General features: G+C 46.1%; 1 protein-coding gene and 1 pseudogene across 10 annotated transcripts in view; both read left to right on the plus strand.

The window, feature by feature from the left end:
• ADGRB1 (adhesion G protein-coupled receptor B1) overlaps nt 1-18778 on the plus strand; it is a 388463-nt gene that overhangs the window by 316458 nt on the left and 53227 nt on the right. For all 9 annotated transcript variants that reach the window (XM_082235447.1, XM_082235451.1, XM_082235450.1 and 6 more), the window contains exons 20-22: nt 763-865; nt 6629-6779; nt 17240-17309. In XM_082235447.1, coding sequence (XP_082091573.1) covers nt 763-865; nt 6629-6779; nt 17240-17309 — 324 coding nt within the window. The remainder of the gene's footprint in view (nt 1-762; nt 866-6628; nt 6780-17239; nt 17310-18778) is intronic.
• Nucleotides 1-18778, plus strand: part of LOC309539766 (tigger transposable element-derived protein 1 pseudogene) — a 247767-nt pseudogene that overhangs the window by 7729 nt on the left and 221260 nt on the right. The gene's annotated exons all lie outside the window — the stretch shown is intronic.

Here is an 18778-nt window from a genome sequence, read left to right on the forward strand (position 1 = left end):
GTCTTCTGGTCATGTGGCCAGAAGAACTAAGCCGCTTCTGGAGAACCAGAGCAGCGCACGGAAACGCCGTTTACCTTCCCGCCGGAGTGGTACCTCTTTATCTACTTGCACTTTGACGTGCTTTCGAACTGCTAGGTTAGCAGGAGCGGGGACCGAGCAACGGGAGCTCACCCCGTTGCAGGGATTCGAACCACCGACCTTCTGATCGGCAAGCCCTAGGCTCTGTGGTTTAATCCACAGCGCCACCTTGAATTGGGTCTGTAAGCTAACAGGTCCCATGAGGGTCACAGCCAGAGATGGTCCAGGGGAATTCAATTCAGTTCATCATCTAAAGGTATAACAACCTCGTTTCCACTTTCCAATATGATATGCAGACTGAAACACAGGCTTCTTCCAAAATTCGCATTTCTTCAAATTCTGCAGTGCAGTGTTCCAGCCTAGTAATGTGTGCAGAAATGCATGTACTAGCTAGGGCACAGTGTGCATTAAACTGCATTGCATTAGGGAAAACGGTTTTCCCAGAAAGTGTATACCATGTAAAGGTGCGTACAAAATGTGCACAAGGAGAAGTTCTCACTAGAAGGATTTTCACGAGGTCTTTTTTCAAAAAAAATGTGGAGAATTTAGGATCAGAAAAATGGGGCATTGATTGAAATTGAATTTGGCAGATTTCCCCATTCCCATGACCAGCCTTTTGACAATTTGCAGATCATGGATCTAAGGCTCTGTCCTTCCGTCTACCTTTTTCTTCGTCTTCTGTAGGTACATCCGTTCCGAACGTTCCGTCATCCTTATCAACTTCTGCCTCTCCATCATATCTTCCAATGCTCTCATCCTGATTGGGCAAACCCAGACCCGGAATAAGGTAGGAATTTGCCCAGGTTTTTTGTTGTTGCTGCTGTTACGATAGCTGAACTCCCAGGGAGAGACATTCATTTGCTTTCCTTTGGCTCATTATTTCGTTCTCTGAACGTACCACTGAATGGTAAAATTACACATGTATCACCTTTGAGAATCCGGGGAGCATCTTTACTGTTTCTAAGAAGAATAAGGAGAAAGACTTCAGCTGTGATGCATTTTGAGTTTCTGCCTAGAGTTAGCTCTCACTGACTCCCATCGCCCCAGTCCCCTTGGCACTTTCCTGCAAGAACAGGACCAGTTTGCGAGCTTCAGTGGTTTCTATCTCTCAAATTCAAAAAGACAGATTGACCAAAGGGGAGGCAGAGGAGAATGTTCCACTTAATAAATGTTCTGCTCTTCCATAGCACCCCTTTCATACACCAAGCCTGGAGCCAGTTGCTGACCTTAATTAAGAAACCCTAACCCACACGCATTGCCTAGGTAGGTAAATATGAGGGAGAATATTCCAAATGTTGTGGAAGCTTTTGAATGGCTTTTAAGCACGTTTTGGAGAAACTTGGAGAAGGTCTATGAGCCAATAGAGCTCAATCGAACCTCCATGTACTTTAACGGCATACCTTTCAACAATAGCTATTGTGGACACACAAACAAAAGAAGAAAAAGAGAAAAATGATCTTGCAAAGCAGTCCTTAAGTTGATGCAGATTCAAGGCCTGGGGAGTGTCTGTAATAATGGAGATGGTGGTGAATATCAGGGCTGTGCTGTGCCTGGATTTCAAACTGAACTGGGCCCATTTAGGCCCATGTGGGATTTGGCTGGAATATGTTGAGGTAGCTCCAAATCGCCCCAAGTTGGATCTGGTCCAACCCAAATATTCTAAGGCTATCAAAAAGCAGGGCAGTTGGGCAACTGAGGAGGAGGAGATGTATGCTGGATCTGGCAGCACCAACCTGAACTGGACTACCAAATTTGGACTACCACTAGCCTTGACAGGACTATCAGACTTTTCTGCTCCTGGCCCTGCTCTGTAGGACGCAACACCCCCATCCTAACTGTGCATGGCCAGACTGCAACTTGGGAGCCTAGAAAGGACACTGTGTTTAAAATAATTACTGCACATGGAAGTACAGTGGTGCCTCGCAAGACGAAAAGAATCCGTTCCGCGAGTCTCTTCGTCTTGTGGTTTTTTCGTCTTGCGAAGCAAGCCCATTAGCGGCTTAGCGGATTAGCACTATTAGCGGCTTAGCGGGCTTAGTGGATCAGCTGATAAGCGGCTTAGCAGCTTAGCGGATCAGCTGTTAAGTGGCTTAGCGGATCAGCTGATAAGCGGCTTAGCGGATCAGCTGTTAAGCGGCTTAGAGGATCAGCTGATAAGCGGCTTAGCGGATCAGCTGTTAAGCAGCTTAGCGGCTTAGGATCAGCTGATAAGCGGCTTAGCGGCTTGGGGAAAAGGGGGGAGGGAAAAAACCCCACAGGAACTCACAAGACATTTTCGTCTTGCGAAGCAAGCCCATAGGAAATTCGTTTTGCGAAGCACCTCCAAAACGGAAAACCCTTTCGTGTAGCGGGTTTTCCGTCTTGCGAGGCATTCGTCTTGCAGGGCACCACTGTAGCTGTTTTTGGCTACCATGGTTAGGAGCCATCTGCCTCCACAAAATATTTTACTCCCATTTACGAGACATTGGGTGGAATTCAACATCACGCTAGGTGGATAGCATCATTCATTCATTTATTCATTCATTCATTCAATCAGTCTCTATACCACCCTTCATTCGATGAGCACAGGGCAGTTTACAATACAAAACACACACACACAAAATACACACTATTGTGCCAAACAAAAACAATAGAAGTGAACATGCACACGAAAGCTCATACCCATAACAAACTTAGTTGGTCTCTAAGGTGCTACTGGAATGATTTTTTTTTTTTGTTTCGACTACGGCAGACCAATGCTGCTACCTACCTGTAACCCCCCAAAAAAGATGATTTAATTAGTCAAAGGCAGTTTCAGCTTGCCAGATGGAATGCTCCCCTTTATCCTCCCCCGAATGCTGTTCTGTGGGTTCTCCTGATCCATGCAGAACAACTTTTTGAGAGAGAGTGAGAGACATGTGGTGGGAATAGAAGGGGTTAAGTCCCATCGTGTGAGCAGAATTCCTTGTTTAGAGCTTCTGCTGCTAGTACACATTAGGTGAATCCTGCCCATCAATGCTCACTGCTTCAGCATTCTTGTAGCTATACGTTCCAGAGGTCAGTTACGGACAGAAAGACTAACCCTTTGACTTTTCTTAAGCTTGCTGCATTTCCAGTGTCATCAACAACCATTAGGAGCAAATTGACCAACAAAATAACAGCAGAAGTAACAACGACCAGGTTTGCAGGTCACATCAAAGTATAGTTTAATACATTAAACCATGGTTTGTTTTAAACAACGGTTTAATGTGATGTGCAGAATGGGTCGATTTAAATTCTCAGCTGCAAGGGAAGAAAAGCCAGGCACAAGCTGAGCAAAGAGGCAATGTTAGGTAGTGATTAGAGTGTTGGACTAGGAACTGGGATACTAGGGTTCAAATCCTTGCTTGACCATGAAGCTCCCTGAGTGACCTTGAGCCTGTCACTCCCTCTCAGCCTAATCCACCTCATATGGTTGTTGTGAGGATTAAATAAGGAGCGGGAGAACCATGTGACCACCTCAAGCTCCTTGGAAGAAAAGGTGGGATATGAATGGAATAAATATATAAAATATTCTGAACTCCGTATCAGACATTTATGCCAACTTCTTTTAAAGGCATTCAAATTATGGACAGCTCTCGATGAAATCTGTCGATCGCCATCGATCTAAAGTGAGAAATAGCTGGTAGGGCAAATCTGGCACCACCTTCTCCCAAGCGAACAGACCTTCATCAAAGCAATCAGATTAATGACTCGTCTTGATTTGAGGAAAGTGGTACTAAAGCAGAGACAGAAGGATAAAGACATAATTGAAGGTGATCAGGCAAAAGGGTTGCTTCATTTTTTATTTCCGTCAATGGATTTTTGTAGGGAATTTTTTTCCCGTAAGATGAAGATACCTGGAGAGGAGAGGAATGAAAAGAGTCTTCCTCACTTCCTTCAATACAGTTCACATTGCTCCTGCTCCCCTATGAATAATAATAATAATAATAATAATAATAATAATAATAATATATTTATACCCCCCCCCCCATCTGGCTGAGTTTCCCCAGCCACTCTAGGCGGCCCCAAACAGAATATTAAAAACATAATAAAGCATCAAACAATAAAAACTTCCCTAAAGAGGGCTGCCTTCAGATGTCTTCTAAAAGTCTGGTAGTTGTTTTTCTCTTTGACATCTGGTGGGAGGACGTTCCACAGGGCGGGCGCCACCACCGAGAAGGCCCTCTGCCTGGTTCCCTGTAACCTCACTTCTCGCAGTGAGGGAACTGCCAGAAGGCCCTCGGCGCTAGACCTCAGTGTCCAGGCAGAACGATGGGGGTGGAGACGCTCCTTCAGGTATACAGGACCAAGGCCATTTAGGGCTTTCAAGGTCAGCACCAACACTTTAAATTGTGCTCGGAAACATACTGGGAGCCAATGCAGATCTCTCAGGACTGGTGTTATGCGGTCCCGGCAGCCACTCCCAGTCACCAGTCTAGCTGCTGCATTCTGGATTAATTCGGGTGTGTGTGGGGGGGTGTGAGAGAGAGAGAGAGCCATTAAAACTTCTAACTGGTGTAGAGTCGTCTTTAGCAGCTAGCAGTGCTTTTGTTGTTGTTCCAGCTTCCATTTTTCTGTGTCTTTATGGTGTCCCTGCTCCCCTGACAAACACACACACACACATTTTCCACCTGTGTGCACCCCTAGTGAATAGTGCCCCTCTCTGCATTTATGAGAGCCTTTGAAGATGAAAGCAGTACATTTAAAAGATGCATATTTTTGCTCCTGGTCACATTAGACAAAAGGGATGATGAAGAAGAAAGGCGCCCGCCTAGCCAATCTCTCTCTCTCTCTCTCCGCTGCAGCTTGGCAGCCTTTTTGATTATTAAATCACGCTTGGCCAAGCATCGCCGCCTGCTTCAAAGGACAAGAAAAGGTTTTGCTACTGAAGGCAGAAGGGAAAGGGCCTCGATGGGTTAGAATCCCGGGGAAGGAGTCATGGCTGCAGCCACTGCCTAAGGCAGAATGTTTGGATTGGAGCTGGTTTGGTATTGATACCCATAGGATAGCTCAGTTGGTTAGAGTGTGGTGCTGATAATGCTAAGGTTGCAGGTTCGATCCCCGTATGGAAGAGCTGCATATTCCTGCCTTTCAAGGGGTTGGACTAGATGATCGTCAGGATCCCTTCCAGAATCTACGATTCTATGTGTTATGTACTGAAGTTCTCATCCTGGGCCAGCAGGGGGATACTGTAGATAGTTTTCACTCAGGTCCACATATGCAAATAAGGGATTGAAAGTGACATTCAGTGATTGGATAGTTACAGAAAGTGGTTACTGTTGCGTTGTAGTGGAGCTCTATATAAGCAGGCTGGCTGAACCCTTCCGTTCAGTTCTGTTCTGGCCTGTGAATAAACAAGAGGTGTTTGAAGAATCGCTGTGTCGTCTGATATGTTCACCCGCAACATAACACTATGATTCTGTTCTATGAATCTGTTTCAAACCAAATACTCACCTGTTTTTGATGGCTTGTAGGCAGGTATCCCAGCAGCTCTTGCATAGACTGGGCTGCCTTTGACTTGTCCAAAAGTGAGTGTGCGTCTCTAACAATTATCCTCCGCAATGCCAAAGCCTTGCATCCCATTTTAGCTAATGGAACAGGGAGTGGAAGGCAATTACCTGCTCTTCTTTTTCTCCTATATGCGTACGAAAATGTATATCAGCATCTTCCTTTTCATCATCACTCGTCTGGGAAGTCCGAAGTAAGAGTTCCTTCCGATAGGCCTCATCTTTATATATTCTAATGCAGGCAGAGCCAGCTGGCAGCCCTCGGGGAAACCTAGATAGTGACAGCAGCAGAGTTCAGAAAGGGAGCATTCATAATTCAGACTCCTCGGTTCAGAAATCCCTCAGCCATTTCGAGCTGAGCCAAGCCTCCGCTGAGATTTGGCTCGGCTCATAATGGCTTGGCTCCAGCCCTCCGCCGACACTCGCCATTCCTGCTGCCAGTTTGTATTATTTTTAGAACTTCCACCCCACATTTCCACTCCAGGAAGGAGTTGCTCAAAACGGCTTACAAATCTAAAAGCAAGCGTAAAAGCAACCCGTTAAAACACTGGGGGGGGGGGGGTCAGATAGTGGTTTTTGTCTGGTTTTTTTGTTATATAAAAATGGCTTGTTTGGTTTGTGTGTGTGTGTGTGTGTTTAAAAAATAAATAAACAAGAGACTTGGCCTAAGAAGTTATTATGGCATACGGTCCCTTTACCTCATGGGTAGGCAAACTAAGGCCCGGGGCTGGATCCGGCCCAATCGCCTTCTAAATCTGGCCCATGGACATTCGGGGAATCAGTGTGTTTTTACATGAGTAGAATGTGTCCTTTTATTAAAAATGCATCTCTGGGTGATTTGTGGGGCATAGGAATTCGTTCATTTTTATTTTATTTTTCAAAATATAATCCGGCCCCTGACAAGGTCTGAGGGACAGTGGACCGGCCCCCTGCTGAAAAAGTTTGCTGACCCTTGCTTTACCTCTTATGGTCCAGCTGTCTGTTGTCCTTGACTTTCTCCTCCTCCTTCTTACACATGTCATTTCTCTCACACACTTTTCCAGGTGATATGCACCTTGGTGGCTGCCTTCCTTCACTTTTTCTTCCTCTCCTCCTTCTGCTGGGTGCTGACCGAAGCCTGGCAATCTTACATGGCTGTGACGGGCAGGCTGCGAAACCGCATCATCCGCAAACGCTTCCTGTGTCTTGGATGGGGTGAGGATCCCATGGTCAAACCTGGAGCTGGGAAGGGGGGGGAGCAAACACACCCTTCAACAAATGCACCCAGTGCTGAGCATCAACTGAAGCTCAAATGGGTGGATTTGAATCATGCTGAAAAGGGGTTCCTCTGCTCAGAATCCCAAAATCTATATTGCAGTGTTAAGGTGTGGAACCCAGAAGAAGACTCTGGTTTTGATGCATGAAACTGAAATAACACCACACACATCCATATTCATTTAATCTCTGTTTGAATTCATTTTGAGAAGGGAAATCAGGAGAAGGGTTGCAACTCAGTGATAGATGCTGGGGACTGAACCTGGGACATTCTACATGCAAAGCAGCTGTTCTTCCACTAAGCTGTGGAAATTCCCCGTTATGGTGTGTCTCAGTATCAGGCATCTTTCTATGTGCCAGCAAAGAGAAGCATGGCTTGTTATGCTGCTGGGATGCTCACTTGGTTAGGGGTCGATCTTTTCAAACGTTGCTTGAGCATGGAATTTAGAATTCAGTACCATTAGTTTTCCTTAAGGAAATGATTGGGAATGCAGCTGGCTTCACATCTTGGTGTAGAAAGCTGCAGAAAGTACCATTCTCCTGGAGATTTAAAATTCAAATCCCCCAGTGCAAAACAGTTTCAATACATATGGATATTATTGTGGCATGAGTTGACTGTGCAATTGCTCCAGTGGGATGGATTGCTCAGATGCAGAGTCCGAACAGCTGACTTGAGAAATCTATCCTCATCTACATGGGTGGGATTGTTCTGCCACAGTGCATGTTGTGTTCAGAGTGGTGCTGGTTACTGGGTCTCTCTTAAAAACACAGTAAGCATTTCAGGTTGCTCCTCCCACTTCCTGGATAGCTAGATCAGTGGTGTAATGGTTAGGGTGTTAGACTAGGCCCTCACAGACTGAGCTTCGAATCCCCACTCACCCATGAAGCTTGCTGGGTTATCCTTGTCGGAATCTCTGCTACGACCGAGATACTCCTCCGGTCGAGCCTTCGGAATCTCCTCCGATGATGGTTAACGACCAGGCACATTCCCCATTCAGCAGAGTATCAAAGCAGCAGAAGAGATGAGAAGTTTGAGCTACATTGCTAGGTTTTATTTCTAACTATGCAGACAGAAAAGAAATATATATGCTCTCTCTGTGAAAGGCAGAGAGCAACTGGAAAACAAAGGAACAGGAAACCAGTAACATCACATCTGTCTCCTGTCTTCCGTGAGACTTCCAACAGCCTGGAATCTCTGGAATGCAAAACAGAGTCTTGTGACTCCAAACACTGCACAGTGGCATAAACAGAAACCAACAATCCTGGGCCAGTCTAACCTGCCTCACAGGGCTGTTGTGTGGATAAAATGAGGAGGCAGAGAGAACCATGTATGCCACTTTGAGCTGTGGAATAAGAAATGTAAATGAAGGGAAGGAGATTACAGGGCAGATGAATTTTAAGACTGTGACTAGTTACTTTGTGGCTCATACTGCAATCTGTGCAACCTGACAAAATGCCTCTGAATAGTCACATCACTGCAAGTTCAGCAGCATAACTACTTTATAAAAGGATTTGGGGGCTGGGTGGGTGAGAGGAGAACAGGAGATTATTCCCTGGTTCAGATTTCAATTCAAAGCAGAGAAGAATTGGGGCACCTGTTGCACAATTCTTCCTTGAGGGGAAAATTAGGCTTGTTCATACATTCCACTGAACACAGGTTCAATGCATATCCTGTTCCGGTCAAGCAAAGGTAGAAGCCAAAAAGATCTAAAAGGTAAGTGATTAAACTTCTGAGCCGATGCGTTTCAAGATTCCTCCTGATATTCTCAGTTGCTGAGAATCACAAGTGGGGAGAGTGTTGTTGCACTCAGGTTCGGCTTATGGGCTTTCCATACGAATCTGGCAATTTTTCACAATGTGGTGTGTTTTGTAGATTTTCAAAAGTGTATGGGTTCTTTTAATGCACACTTCCCCAATATGCACAGTTCTGCACACTTTTTCTTGGTTGGGAAACTGATCAACTCAATTTGCTAAACTTCAAAGGATAGCTGCAGTTCGGTTTGCATATTATTTTCAGAAGTGTAGCTTTGCATTAAAATGAAAACTGAACTGAATTGCCCCCCACCCCTCAATCCCTAAGGGAAATTCTTTTTTTCTGCACCTCTGGCTGTGACCAAAGTTACAAAGTCAGCTTCACTGTGGCCGCCTGCTGCTTGCTTGGCCCTGAGCTAGGTAATCCTTTAACCTCTTGGATTTCCCCAGGGTGGTGTTGATTTGAGTGGAACTCCTCTGAGAATTTAAAAGGATCTGTTTCACCCTTCACACGGAAAGATATTAGAGGATTGAATGGAGGACATTTGGGGCCATGTCCTGCTCTGGGACACATCCTAGCCAGTAGGATAATGGAAACTTCCCATGAGTGTCAAGCAGAATATTTTCTCTCTCAAGAGACATGTGTTGTGGGAGAAATTTCCCTTGGGGATTCAAATACGGAGGCTCACAGTCAATTCCCAGTTAGCGAGACCTTGTTCAATAATGTGTTACCGGACCGAGAGCTTTCCATAAAGATACGCTCTCTATAGGCAAAATGTGTCACCTTGGCTGTTCCATCCTCTTCCCCAACCACCTTCTGCCAACTCATTGCTCTACCATCTTTCCATCCAACCACCAGGGGTGGTTTTAGGATGCAGCGACTTGGCACCACATGCAATGCTGCAGAATGGGTTGTGAGAGGCAGGGTGTGCCACACAGGGCACTGCTGAAATTTGAGAGCCCCAAGTCCCCCACTGCAACCACAGTTCTTGGAAACACTTAGCCCCCTTTTTAAAAAAGCATTTCTGTAGCTCCCTCCTTGTACCCTTTTCATGTTATCTTTCAGTCATTAGAGAGGACGCAGGTAGCGCTGTGGTCTAAACCACTGAGCCCCTTGGTCTTGCCAATCAGAAGGTCAGTGGTTCGAATCTCTGTAATGGGGTGAGCTCCCGTTGCTCTGTCCCGGCTCCTGCCAACCTAGCAGTTCAAAAGCATGCCAGTGCAAGTAGATAAATAGGTACCGCTGTGGCGGGAAGGTAAATGGCATTTCCGTGTGCTCTAGTTTCCATCATCGTGTTCTGTTGCACCAGAAGCGGTTTTGTCCTGCTGGCCACATGACCCAGAAAGCTTTCTGTGGACAAACGCCAGCTCCCTCGGCCTGAAAGCGAAATGAGCGCTGCAAGCCCATGGTCACCTTTGACTGGACTTAACCGTCCAGAGGTCCTTTACCTTTACTTTTTTTTACCTTTAGTCATTTGTTTCCCCCTTAACTACTCCTTACCACTTCTGTGATCAAGTTGCGTTCTTGCGTACATAACACCGGCCTTACTGATAATTAGCCTAACAGAAATTCTGCATCAGCGTAAATGGCGCAGTTGACCATTTCCACCCTACTTGTAGGCAGTGAAATCAGGGTGGGAGGGATTTCTCCAGGTAAAGGAGAAACTCTTGCAGCAGTTTCTCCTGGGTGTGGGACTCCATTAGCAATAGCAAATATTCTGGAAGGTGCCCCCCTTTGTTTTGCTGCCTCCAGAAGTGACAACAGCATCTGTGTCATGTGATGGTGGTTAACTTTGTAATCTTGCCCTTCCCCACCCCCAAAGGATGATGGGAAGGCCATGCAAATGCCTGGCCACCATTTTGCATCTTCTAAAATACCCAGCATCGTTCCTGGGCAAATGGGTGTGGGGAGGATAGTGGCAGCTATTCCAACGCACACATACATATGGTATGGAAGATTCAGAAAGTATATTTTAAACCATGGGTGGGGAATTTGAGGCACTCCAGCTAACATGCCCCAGTCAACATGGCCAATGGTCAAATATTCTTCCATTAGCTGTTCTTGAGGCAGAAACAGTGGCAACCTTTAAAATCCTCCTATCTAACTACCGTAAGCAAGTATCACAGTGTTCTGTTTTATTATTCACTGACATCTAGCTGAATGTTTTCTTTATGGTTTCTCTGTTTTAACTGGTGTATTTCTTTTCTGCTTTTGTTTTTAAATGTTGTATATACCGTATTTTTCGCCCTATAGGACCCACTGTCCCATAAGGCGCACCTAGTTTTTTTTGGGGGGGGGGGAATAAAGGGGGAAAAATTATTTTCCCCCCCAGGCGCGGGGCTGGAGCGGGGGAAGCCCGAGCTTCCCCCGACCCCCGACCCCAGCCCCCAGAACAGGCAACTCTCCGCAAGCCGCGGGAGCCCAGCGCCGGGCTCCCACACCTTGGGGAGAGTCGCGTGAAGTCTGGGCACACTGAGCTCAGCGCGCCCAGGCTTCAGCATGCAGGCAACTCTCTGCAAGCCGCGGGAGCCCAGCGCGGGCTCCCATGGCTTGCGGAGAGCTGCGCGAAGCCTGGAGAGTGAGAGGGGTCGGTGCGCACCGACCCCTCTCGCTTTCCAGGCTTCAGTGAAAGCCTGCATCCGCCCCATAGGACACACACACATTTCCCCTTCATTTTTGGAGGGGAAAAAAGTGTGTCCTATAGGGCGAAAAATACGGTACATTTTTTTATCTTTTAAATCATCTTGCAGTGTTTTATGTAAACCGCTTAGGGATTTTGCATATTAAGCAATATATATTACTGATGATGATCATCTAGTTTGCCTTATTCAATGGTCTTGGATGAAAAAATAATAATAATCCAAAATATTAGCAGAGAAATGTTCAGCTTGGCACTCATTTTAAATCTGGGAGACACTCTTTAAGTGAAGTAGAAAGAGTTGGAAGACGGGCTGACAGTTCTTGATCTTCTTAAAGTGAAAAGACGGTTGCATTTTTGTAATGCTCTCCCTTGTTAAAAACTCCCTACCAGGACTGCATACATTGAGCAAAACAGCATATTAAGGAGGGGGAAAATCAGTGTGGGGTAGTGTTGGACTAGGACCCAGGCGACCCGGGTTCAAATTCCCACTTGGGCCATTTACTCACCTGTAGCATACCTCACAAGGTTGTTATTAGGATAAACCTGGGAAGGGATGTGCACCACATTTAGCTCCTTGGAAAATTGTGATATAAACACAGTAAATAAATATTAATAATTATAATTGTTAAGGAAAAGCCAATCATAAGTCCCTTCCTGATCATAGGATCATAGAATTGTACAGTTGGAATGCACCACTTTGTGACATGGAGTGAGGTAGCTTTTTCCATTTTGTTTGAGTTTAGCTTTTGCTTTGTCTGTTTGTTTTCTTGCATGGGGAAGCACGGAAAAACTAAGCCCACTCTCCCCTGCAGTTAGAATTGGTAGAGACCCAATTTCTACCACCTCGCTCAATGTTATGTGTAGAACTGCTCTCCAAGTCAAGATCTTCTCTCCCGAGAGATCCTCTGTTTACTATCGCCGAGCTTTATTGACTCAAATGACTTTAATTTATTTGCTTTTAGTCTTACCTTGTGTAATCCCAGTTTAATTGTCATTTAATATCCTTTTAAAAGCTTGGCAGCAGAGAGTGAGCTCTGAATCATCAGCCCTGTTAACAGTTTATCGAGCCTCTGTATCGGGTGCATTGAGCTACGCTGTCCTTGAGTTTCTGGGAGAACTAAGTCAGAATATTTGTGGATGGCTCAGTTAGTTAGAGCTGATAACACCAAGTCTCAGGTTCAGTTCCTTTACGGGACAGCTGCATATTCCTGCACTGCAGTCGACTGGCTAGAATGATCTTCTTGGTCCCCTCTGACTCTGATTCTGTGAGCATCTTTGAGAAAGTGATAGACATTTGTTTGATCTTCCATTCCATCCACCCCCATTCTGAGGGCCTGACTTTAAAGGTAAAGGTAAAGGGACCCCTGACCATTAGGTCCAGTCGTGAACAACTCTGGGGATGCAGCACTCATCTCGCTTTATTGGCCAAAGGAGCCGGCGTACAGCTTCCGGGTCATGTGGCCAGCAGGACTAAGCTGCTTCTGGCAAACCAGAGCAGCGCACGGAAACACTATTCACCTTCCCGCCGGAGTGGTACCTATTTATCTACTTGCACTTTGACGTGCTTTCAAACAGCTAGGTTGACAGGAGCAGGGACCGAGCAACAGGAGCTCACCCCATCGTGGGGATTCAAACTGCCAACCTTCTGATCGGCAAGTCCTAGGCTCTGTGGTTTAGACCACAGCACTACCTGCATTCCCATTCTGAGGGCTTGACTTAGGTAGCCGTACTTAAAGCCTTGCATCTACTGAAATATTGTATTCTGTGCTATGAACTTAAATTAAGGTGCATTCCAATTAAAGGAAGGAAGAATAGAAGGAAGATCTTAATATAGTCTCCTCAAAATGCTCAGGTTCAGACTTTGGTGCTCCTGCAAGGGAAATTCCATAAAGTGGGGAACCACCTCTACTAGTCCCATACATCTTGAAACCATAAGGAGAGCCCTGCTGGATCAATTTGGTGTCCCATTAAGTCCAGCATCTTGGTCTCACAGAGGCCAACTGCATGCCTGTGGCATCTCTGAGCAGTCAGCCACTACACACATGTGCAGATCACAGGTGTGTCCACCAGGCAGGCAGGCAGGCAGGCAGGCAGGCACATATACACAACAGAGGGGGCCATACAGACAGAGGATGGAGCATTCTCAACAAAGTATAGCTCCCAGGATTCTTCGGGGGAAACCAAGTGGTATCTTAGGGCTATAGATCTATACAGTAAGCCCACAACTTATGTGGGGGGTACGCTTCATTGATCGCTCCCAAAGCCAAAATCGTGTGCAGGCAATGGCCAATTGACACGCATCCAATAGACGCACCACTGCGCATGCTCCCATTGTGGCAACCCAGAAGTAGACAGAAAAGGGGTTGCGATGGGGCAGGGCAGGGGCAAGGCAGGCTTATGCACAGTCCACCCACACATGTGGGGGTCAGGAACACCACCCCTATGAAAATCAGTTGTTGCCGGTATAGTCAAAACACACTGCATTCAATGGTAGATGGGACTGCCAAAGTATTTTTTTCTGGAACCCCAGCACCCTTCCTTTTTTTTTTTACATGTTTGGCCATGCACCTAAAGCTGTGGGCTTACTGTCGTACAGATGTGTCCTTGTTTGGTTGTAGCAGTCATGTAGCACCTTAAAGCCCATCGGCTTCATTGTGGCAGAAGCTTTTGTGGACTAGAGTCCATTTTTTTCTGATGCATCGTTTTCCTAGTCCACAAAAACTTGTGCCGTCAGAAAGAACTGCCTTTAAAGTGCTACGAGATTTGCGATGTGTGTTCCTGTGTGTTCCCCCTTCTCCTTTCAGGCTCGTTTCTTTGGCCTCACACAGGATCTTCCTATCTCAGCAGAAACAGAGCCTCCTGCTTCTGGACTGACAGGTCACCTTGGAACACCATTAAAGCAATCTCCCTTGCTGGGAATTACGTGTGGTGCTATCCTTAAGAAGGACCGGTGGGCATGGCAGCCACCGGCTCAAATGTGCCTAACACCTTGAGGAAAATCTGCCTCAAATCCCATTGTGTCTGTAATGAGCGAGGGCTTTTGTCATTGGGATGCTAAGCCCAGCCCGGCAAGCAATGTCTCTCTGACTCCTAATGGGATTTGCCCATCTTTAGCAGTGAGATAGATTGATCCACGAGTGACTCAAGGGGATGGGGCTTAAGAGTTGCCTGAGGTCTCCTTAGGTGAGGAGGGAGGCAGTTCCATCTGATACACAGCCACAAGTACCAGAGAATAGGGGTTGGTGGTTTGTAAGTCCCTCAAAGTAGGCCACCTTGGTGCAAGAACTGGATGCAGAGAGTCCTTCGTGCAAAATTGCAGGGGGCAGGCAAGAAGCAACGAGGAGAGGTGACCATAACAAGAGAATTTGCAAAGATTGAACAGAAATGAAAGTTTTTTATATACTTGCATGAAGGTTTTCATTTCTGAGGCCCTCCGGTTGAAAAATTTCAGTCTACCCCTGGAGAACATTTGGCAAAATGCTGCCCTCCCAGTTTCACCACTCGCGAAATGCAGGCAAAACTGTGGATCCGGGTTGAATATTATTTTAATCTTCTTGAAGGAAGCAACAGATTTTGCCCCAACTCCTTCCCGGACCCTCTCTTAGACTGTTACAGTGGACGCTCAGGTTGCGAACATGATCCGTGCAGGATGCACGTCCACAACCCGCAGTGTCCGCAACCTGCAGCTGCCCATCTGCGCATGCGCAGGTTGCGATTTGGCGTGTCTGCACATGCGCAAAGCGCAATTTAGCACTTCTGCACATGTGCGACCGCCGAAACCCAGAAGTAACCCATTCCGGTACATCCAGGTTTCCGCAACCTGAAAAAACGCAACCTAACCCATTTGTAACCTGAGGCATGACTGTACTTCCTTGTACATTGGTATGAACTAACAATGATTTCAGTACCCCTACCCTAAAAATGTTCTTGAAAGTGTTCTCGAAGCTACAAACATGAGTTTGACCAAACTGCGGGTGAAAGTGGAAGACAGGAGTGCCTGGCGTGCTCTGGTCCATGGAGTCACAAAGAGTCAGACACGACTAAACAACAACCCCCAAAAATAATATTTGTCAATATTAGTGCAATGCTGAAGATTTATCTCACTTTTGTTTGAAAATTCTCCATCACTTAATGGGGGTGGTGGAATCCCTACAGACCTTCCTGGGTGTTGCGATCAGCAGAGGGAGTGACCCACCTCCTTTAGAAGTTGGCAGTTGTCTTGGTAGTTCCACCTTCCTCAAATGTTCAGGGGGTGTTGGTCCAGCAAGAGAGGGGGCATTTTCTGTTGTAGAATTTTCTCCCCACAAAGTTGTGTCTGGCTTCACTGTACAGCAAACAGCAAATGCTGTAGATGAATTTTTTGTGATGTTAATTTAATAAGAAATAGTGGCAGTTTCATTAATTTCCAAAAAAAGAGAGAGACTATACAAGATTCTGCAAAATACAGTGTTATCAAACAGAATCTGGTGACCATAAACACAGTCCATATACAATTAGAGACCACTGTCGAACAAATACAGCCGTGAAATTAAACCAACATACATAAACCATAGGTATGTAATTGCAAGGAAGGTAGTGAGTAGAATTATTTATAACATATAATGGCTAATACCCTGAGTCTATATGGGTCACGGGTGGTGCTGTGGTCTAAACCACAGAGCCTAGGGCTTGCCAATTGGAAGGTCAGCGGTTCCAATCCCCACGACAGGGTGAGCTCCCATTACTCGTTCCCTGCTCCTGCCAACCTAGCAGTTTGAAAGCATGTCAAGTTCAAGTAGATAAATAGGTACCACTCTGGCGGGAAGGTAAAACGGCATTTCCGTGCTCTGCCAACCTAGCAGTTTGAAAGCATGTCAAGTTCAAGTAGATAAATAGGTACCACTCTGGCGGGAAGGTAAAATGGCATTTCCGTGCACTGCTCTGGTTTGCCAGAAGTGGCTTAGTCATGCTGGCTACATGACCTGGAAGCTGTCTGCAGACAAACGCCGGCTCCCTCGGCCAGTAAAGCGAGATGAGCGTGCATCCCCAGAGTCGTCCACGACTGGACTTAATGGTCAGGGGGTACCTTTACCCTGAGTCTATATCAGCCACATTCATTCATAGGCCAAGGTGGGTTTGGGCCATGTTCCTCCTTGCTTGAAAATGAAATAAAATCAGACCAAAGAGGTCCAAAATCGTGCTTTTTTATTGGCCCCTAAGGTCTCCCAGCTTAATCATCGGGGGTTTTCCAGCAGGAAAGTGAAGGATAGCTCAGCCAGTAAAAGCATGAGGGTCTTTAATCTCAGGATCATTGGGCAGAAGATTCCTGCATTACAGAAGGTTGGACTGGACAACATATGGTGGTCCCTTCCAACTCTACAGTTGTCTGGTTGTATGGAAGTGTTGCTATCTCTCTGTGTTACAAGGATGATAGTGGAGGGTGGACTGTCGATGGCTGCTGTCCATGGTGATTATGTTTCTGGATGGCAGTTGCTGGAAATCACAAGGGGAAAAGATGTTCTGGTACTCAGGTCCCAATTGCAGGCTTCCCACGGTCACCTCGTTTGTCCACCAGAGTGGTGTAGTGGTTAAGAGTGGTAGTCACGTAATCTGGTGAACCGGGTTCACTTCCCCGCTCCTCCACATGCAGCTGCTGGGTGACCTTGGGCCAGTCACACTTCTCTGAAGTCTCTCAGCCCCACTCACCTCACAGAGTGTTTGTTGTGGGGGAGGAAGGGAAAGGAGAATGTTAGCTGCTTTGAGACTCCTTAAAGGGAGTGAAAGGCGAGATATCAAATCCAAACTCTTCTTCTTCTTCTTCACCGTGAGAACAAGATGTTGAACTGGCTGGGCCATTGGTCGGATCCAGTATATCTCTTATGTTCTTAGTAAAAGGAGCCTCCGTCTTAGGGGAGAATTCTGGGTTTCCTTCACCCCAAGGCAAGCAGACTGATTCCTTACTGCAAAGGGCCATTTGCAAATGACTCTAACCATAACTGTTTGCCTGTTTTGCTTTATTCTGTTTAGGTCTACCTGCCTTGGTGGTGGCCATCTCTGTGGGATTCACGAAAGCCAAGGGTTACGGCACCATGAACTAGTGAGTAGCAGTTTCCTTCCTTCCTTCTTTCTTTCTTTCTTTCTTTCTTTCTTTCTTTCTTTCTTTCTTTCCTTCCTTCCTTCCTTCCTTCCTTCTTTCCTTCCTTCTTCTCTTCCTCCCTTCTTTCCTCTCACATTTCAAGGCACACATTTTTTGCTTTCTTTATTTGCAAAAATCTCTGTACCGCAAACCACTGAGCAGCCTAAAATATTCTAGTCAACGGTATAAAAGCAACAATAAAATTGCATCCCTAAAATGAGTACAAAATGCATCACAAATCAGCAGATTGCCTCAATACATCAACATTGCTGGATCACCCCTCGGGAAAAGCCTGGGCGAATCGATGAGTTTTAAGCAGGATGCAGGTGACGCTGTGGTCTAAACCACTGAGCCTCTTGGTCTTGCCGATCAGAAGGTTGGCAGTTCGAATCCCTGCAACAGGGTGAGCTCCTGTTGCTCTGCCCCAGCTTCTGCCAACCTAACAGTTCGAAAGAACGCCAGTGCAAGTAGATAAATAGGTACCACTGTGGCAGGAAGGTAAACAGCGTTTCTGTGCGCTCTGGTTTCCATCATGGTGTTGTGTTGTGCCAGAAGTGGTTTAGTCCTGCTGGCCACATGACCCGGAAAGCTGTCTGTGGACAAATGTCGGCTCCCTCAGCCTGAAATCGAGATGAGTGGCGCAACCCCATATGCACCTTTGACCGGACTTAATTGTCCAGTGGTCCTTGACCTTTTTTTTACCTTTAAGCAGATGCCTAAATGCCAATACTGTAGCTGTCTTCCTGATGTTTATTAGGTATCTATTGTGGACTTCTGCTTGCTGGTTTCCCATTAAGGCACCTGGTTCGCATCTATGGTAGCAGAATGCAAGACTAGATGGGTCATTGGCCTGATCCATCTTCTTATGTTCATTTATCCTTATGTAAATGTCATTGTGCTCTGAGGTGCTTTGAGTGAACCAGTTTTGAAATGGTCATAGTATTACTGCTACAACAACAACACATTCCAATGTGCAGGTGCTTGAAGATGCTCATGAGGCATAATCACCCCAAATTACTGGGCTATGAGGTTTGGGCATGCATGATGCTCACCTCAAAGATGAGGCGTGCAGTGCAGGCCCCAGATTCTTCTCCACCTCAATTAAAATCCAAGCTGGAGAAGAATTATTTGCTTGCTTCGCAGCTCCTGAGTCCGAAAGTCAGTGCTTTTTTTCAGCAGGAGCATGCCAGAGCCCAGTTCCGACATGTTTCAGATGAGCGCCATAGGAGCCAACTCCTAGGGACAGAGGGGCCTTCAGCCCCCCAATAAAATATTTGAGGGGGCCACACACCCTAAAAGTTGATGGGCATTGCCATTCAAATAGTGTGTGTGCACTGTGTCATGTGATTGATTATCACATGAGAGAGACTGGGGATCTTTGCTTGATGGTTGCCATTAATTTGATTTTAATTTGATTTAATTAATTTTAT

Source organism: Podarcis vaucheri (assembly GCF_965113315.1).
Source record: "Podarcis vaucheri genome assembly, chromosome: 8".
Taxonomy (NCBI): domain Eukaryota; kingdom Metazoa; phylum Chordata; class Lepidosauria; order Squamata; family Lacertidae; genus Podarcis; species Podarcis vaucheri.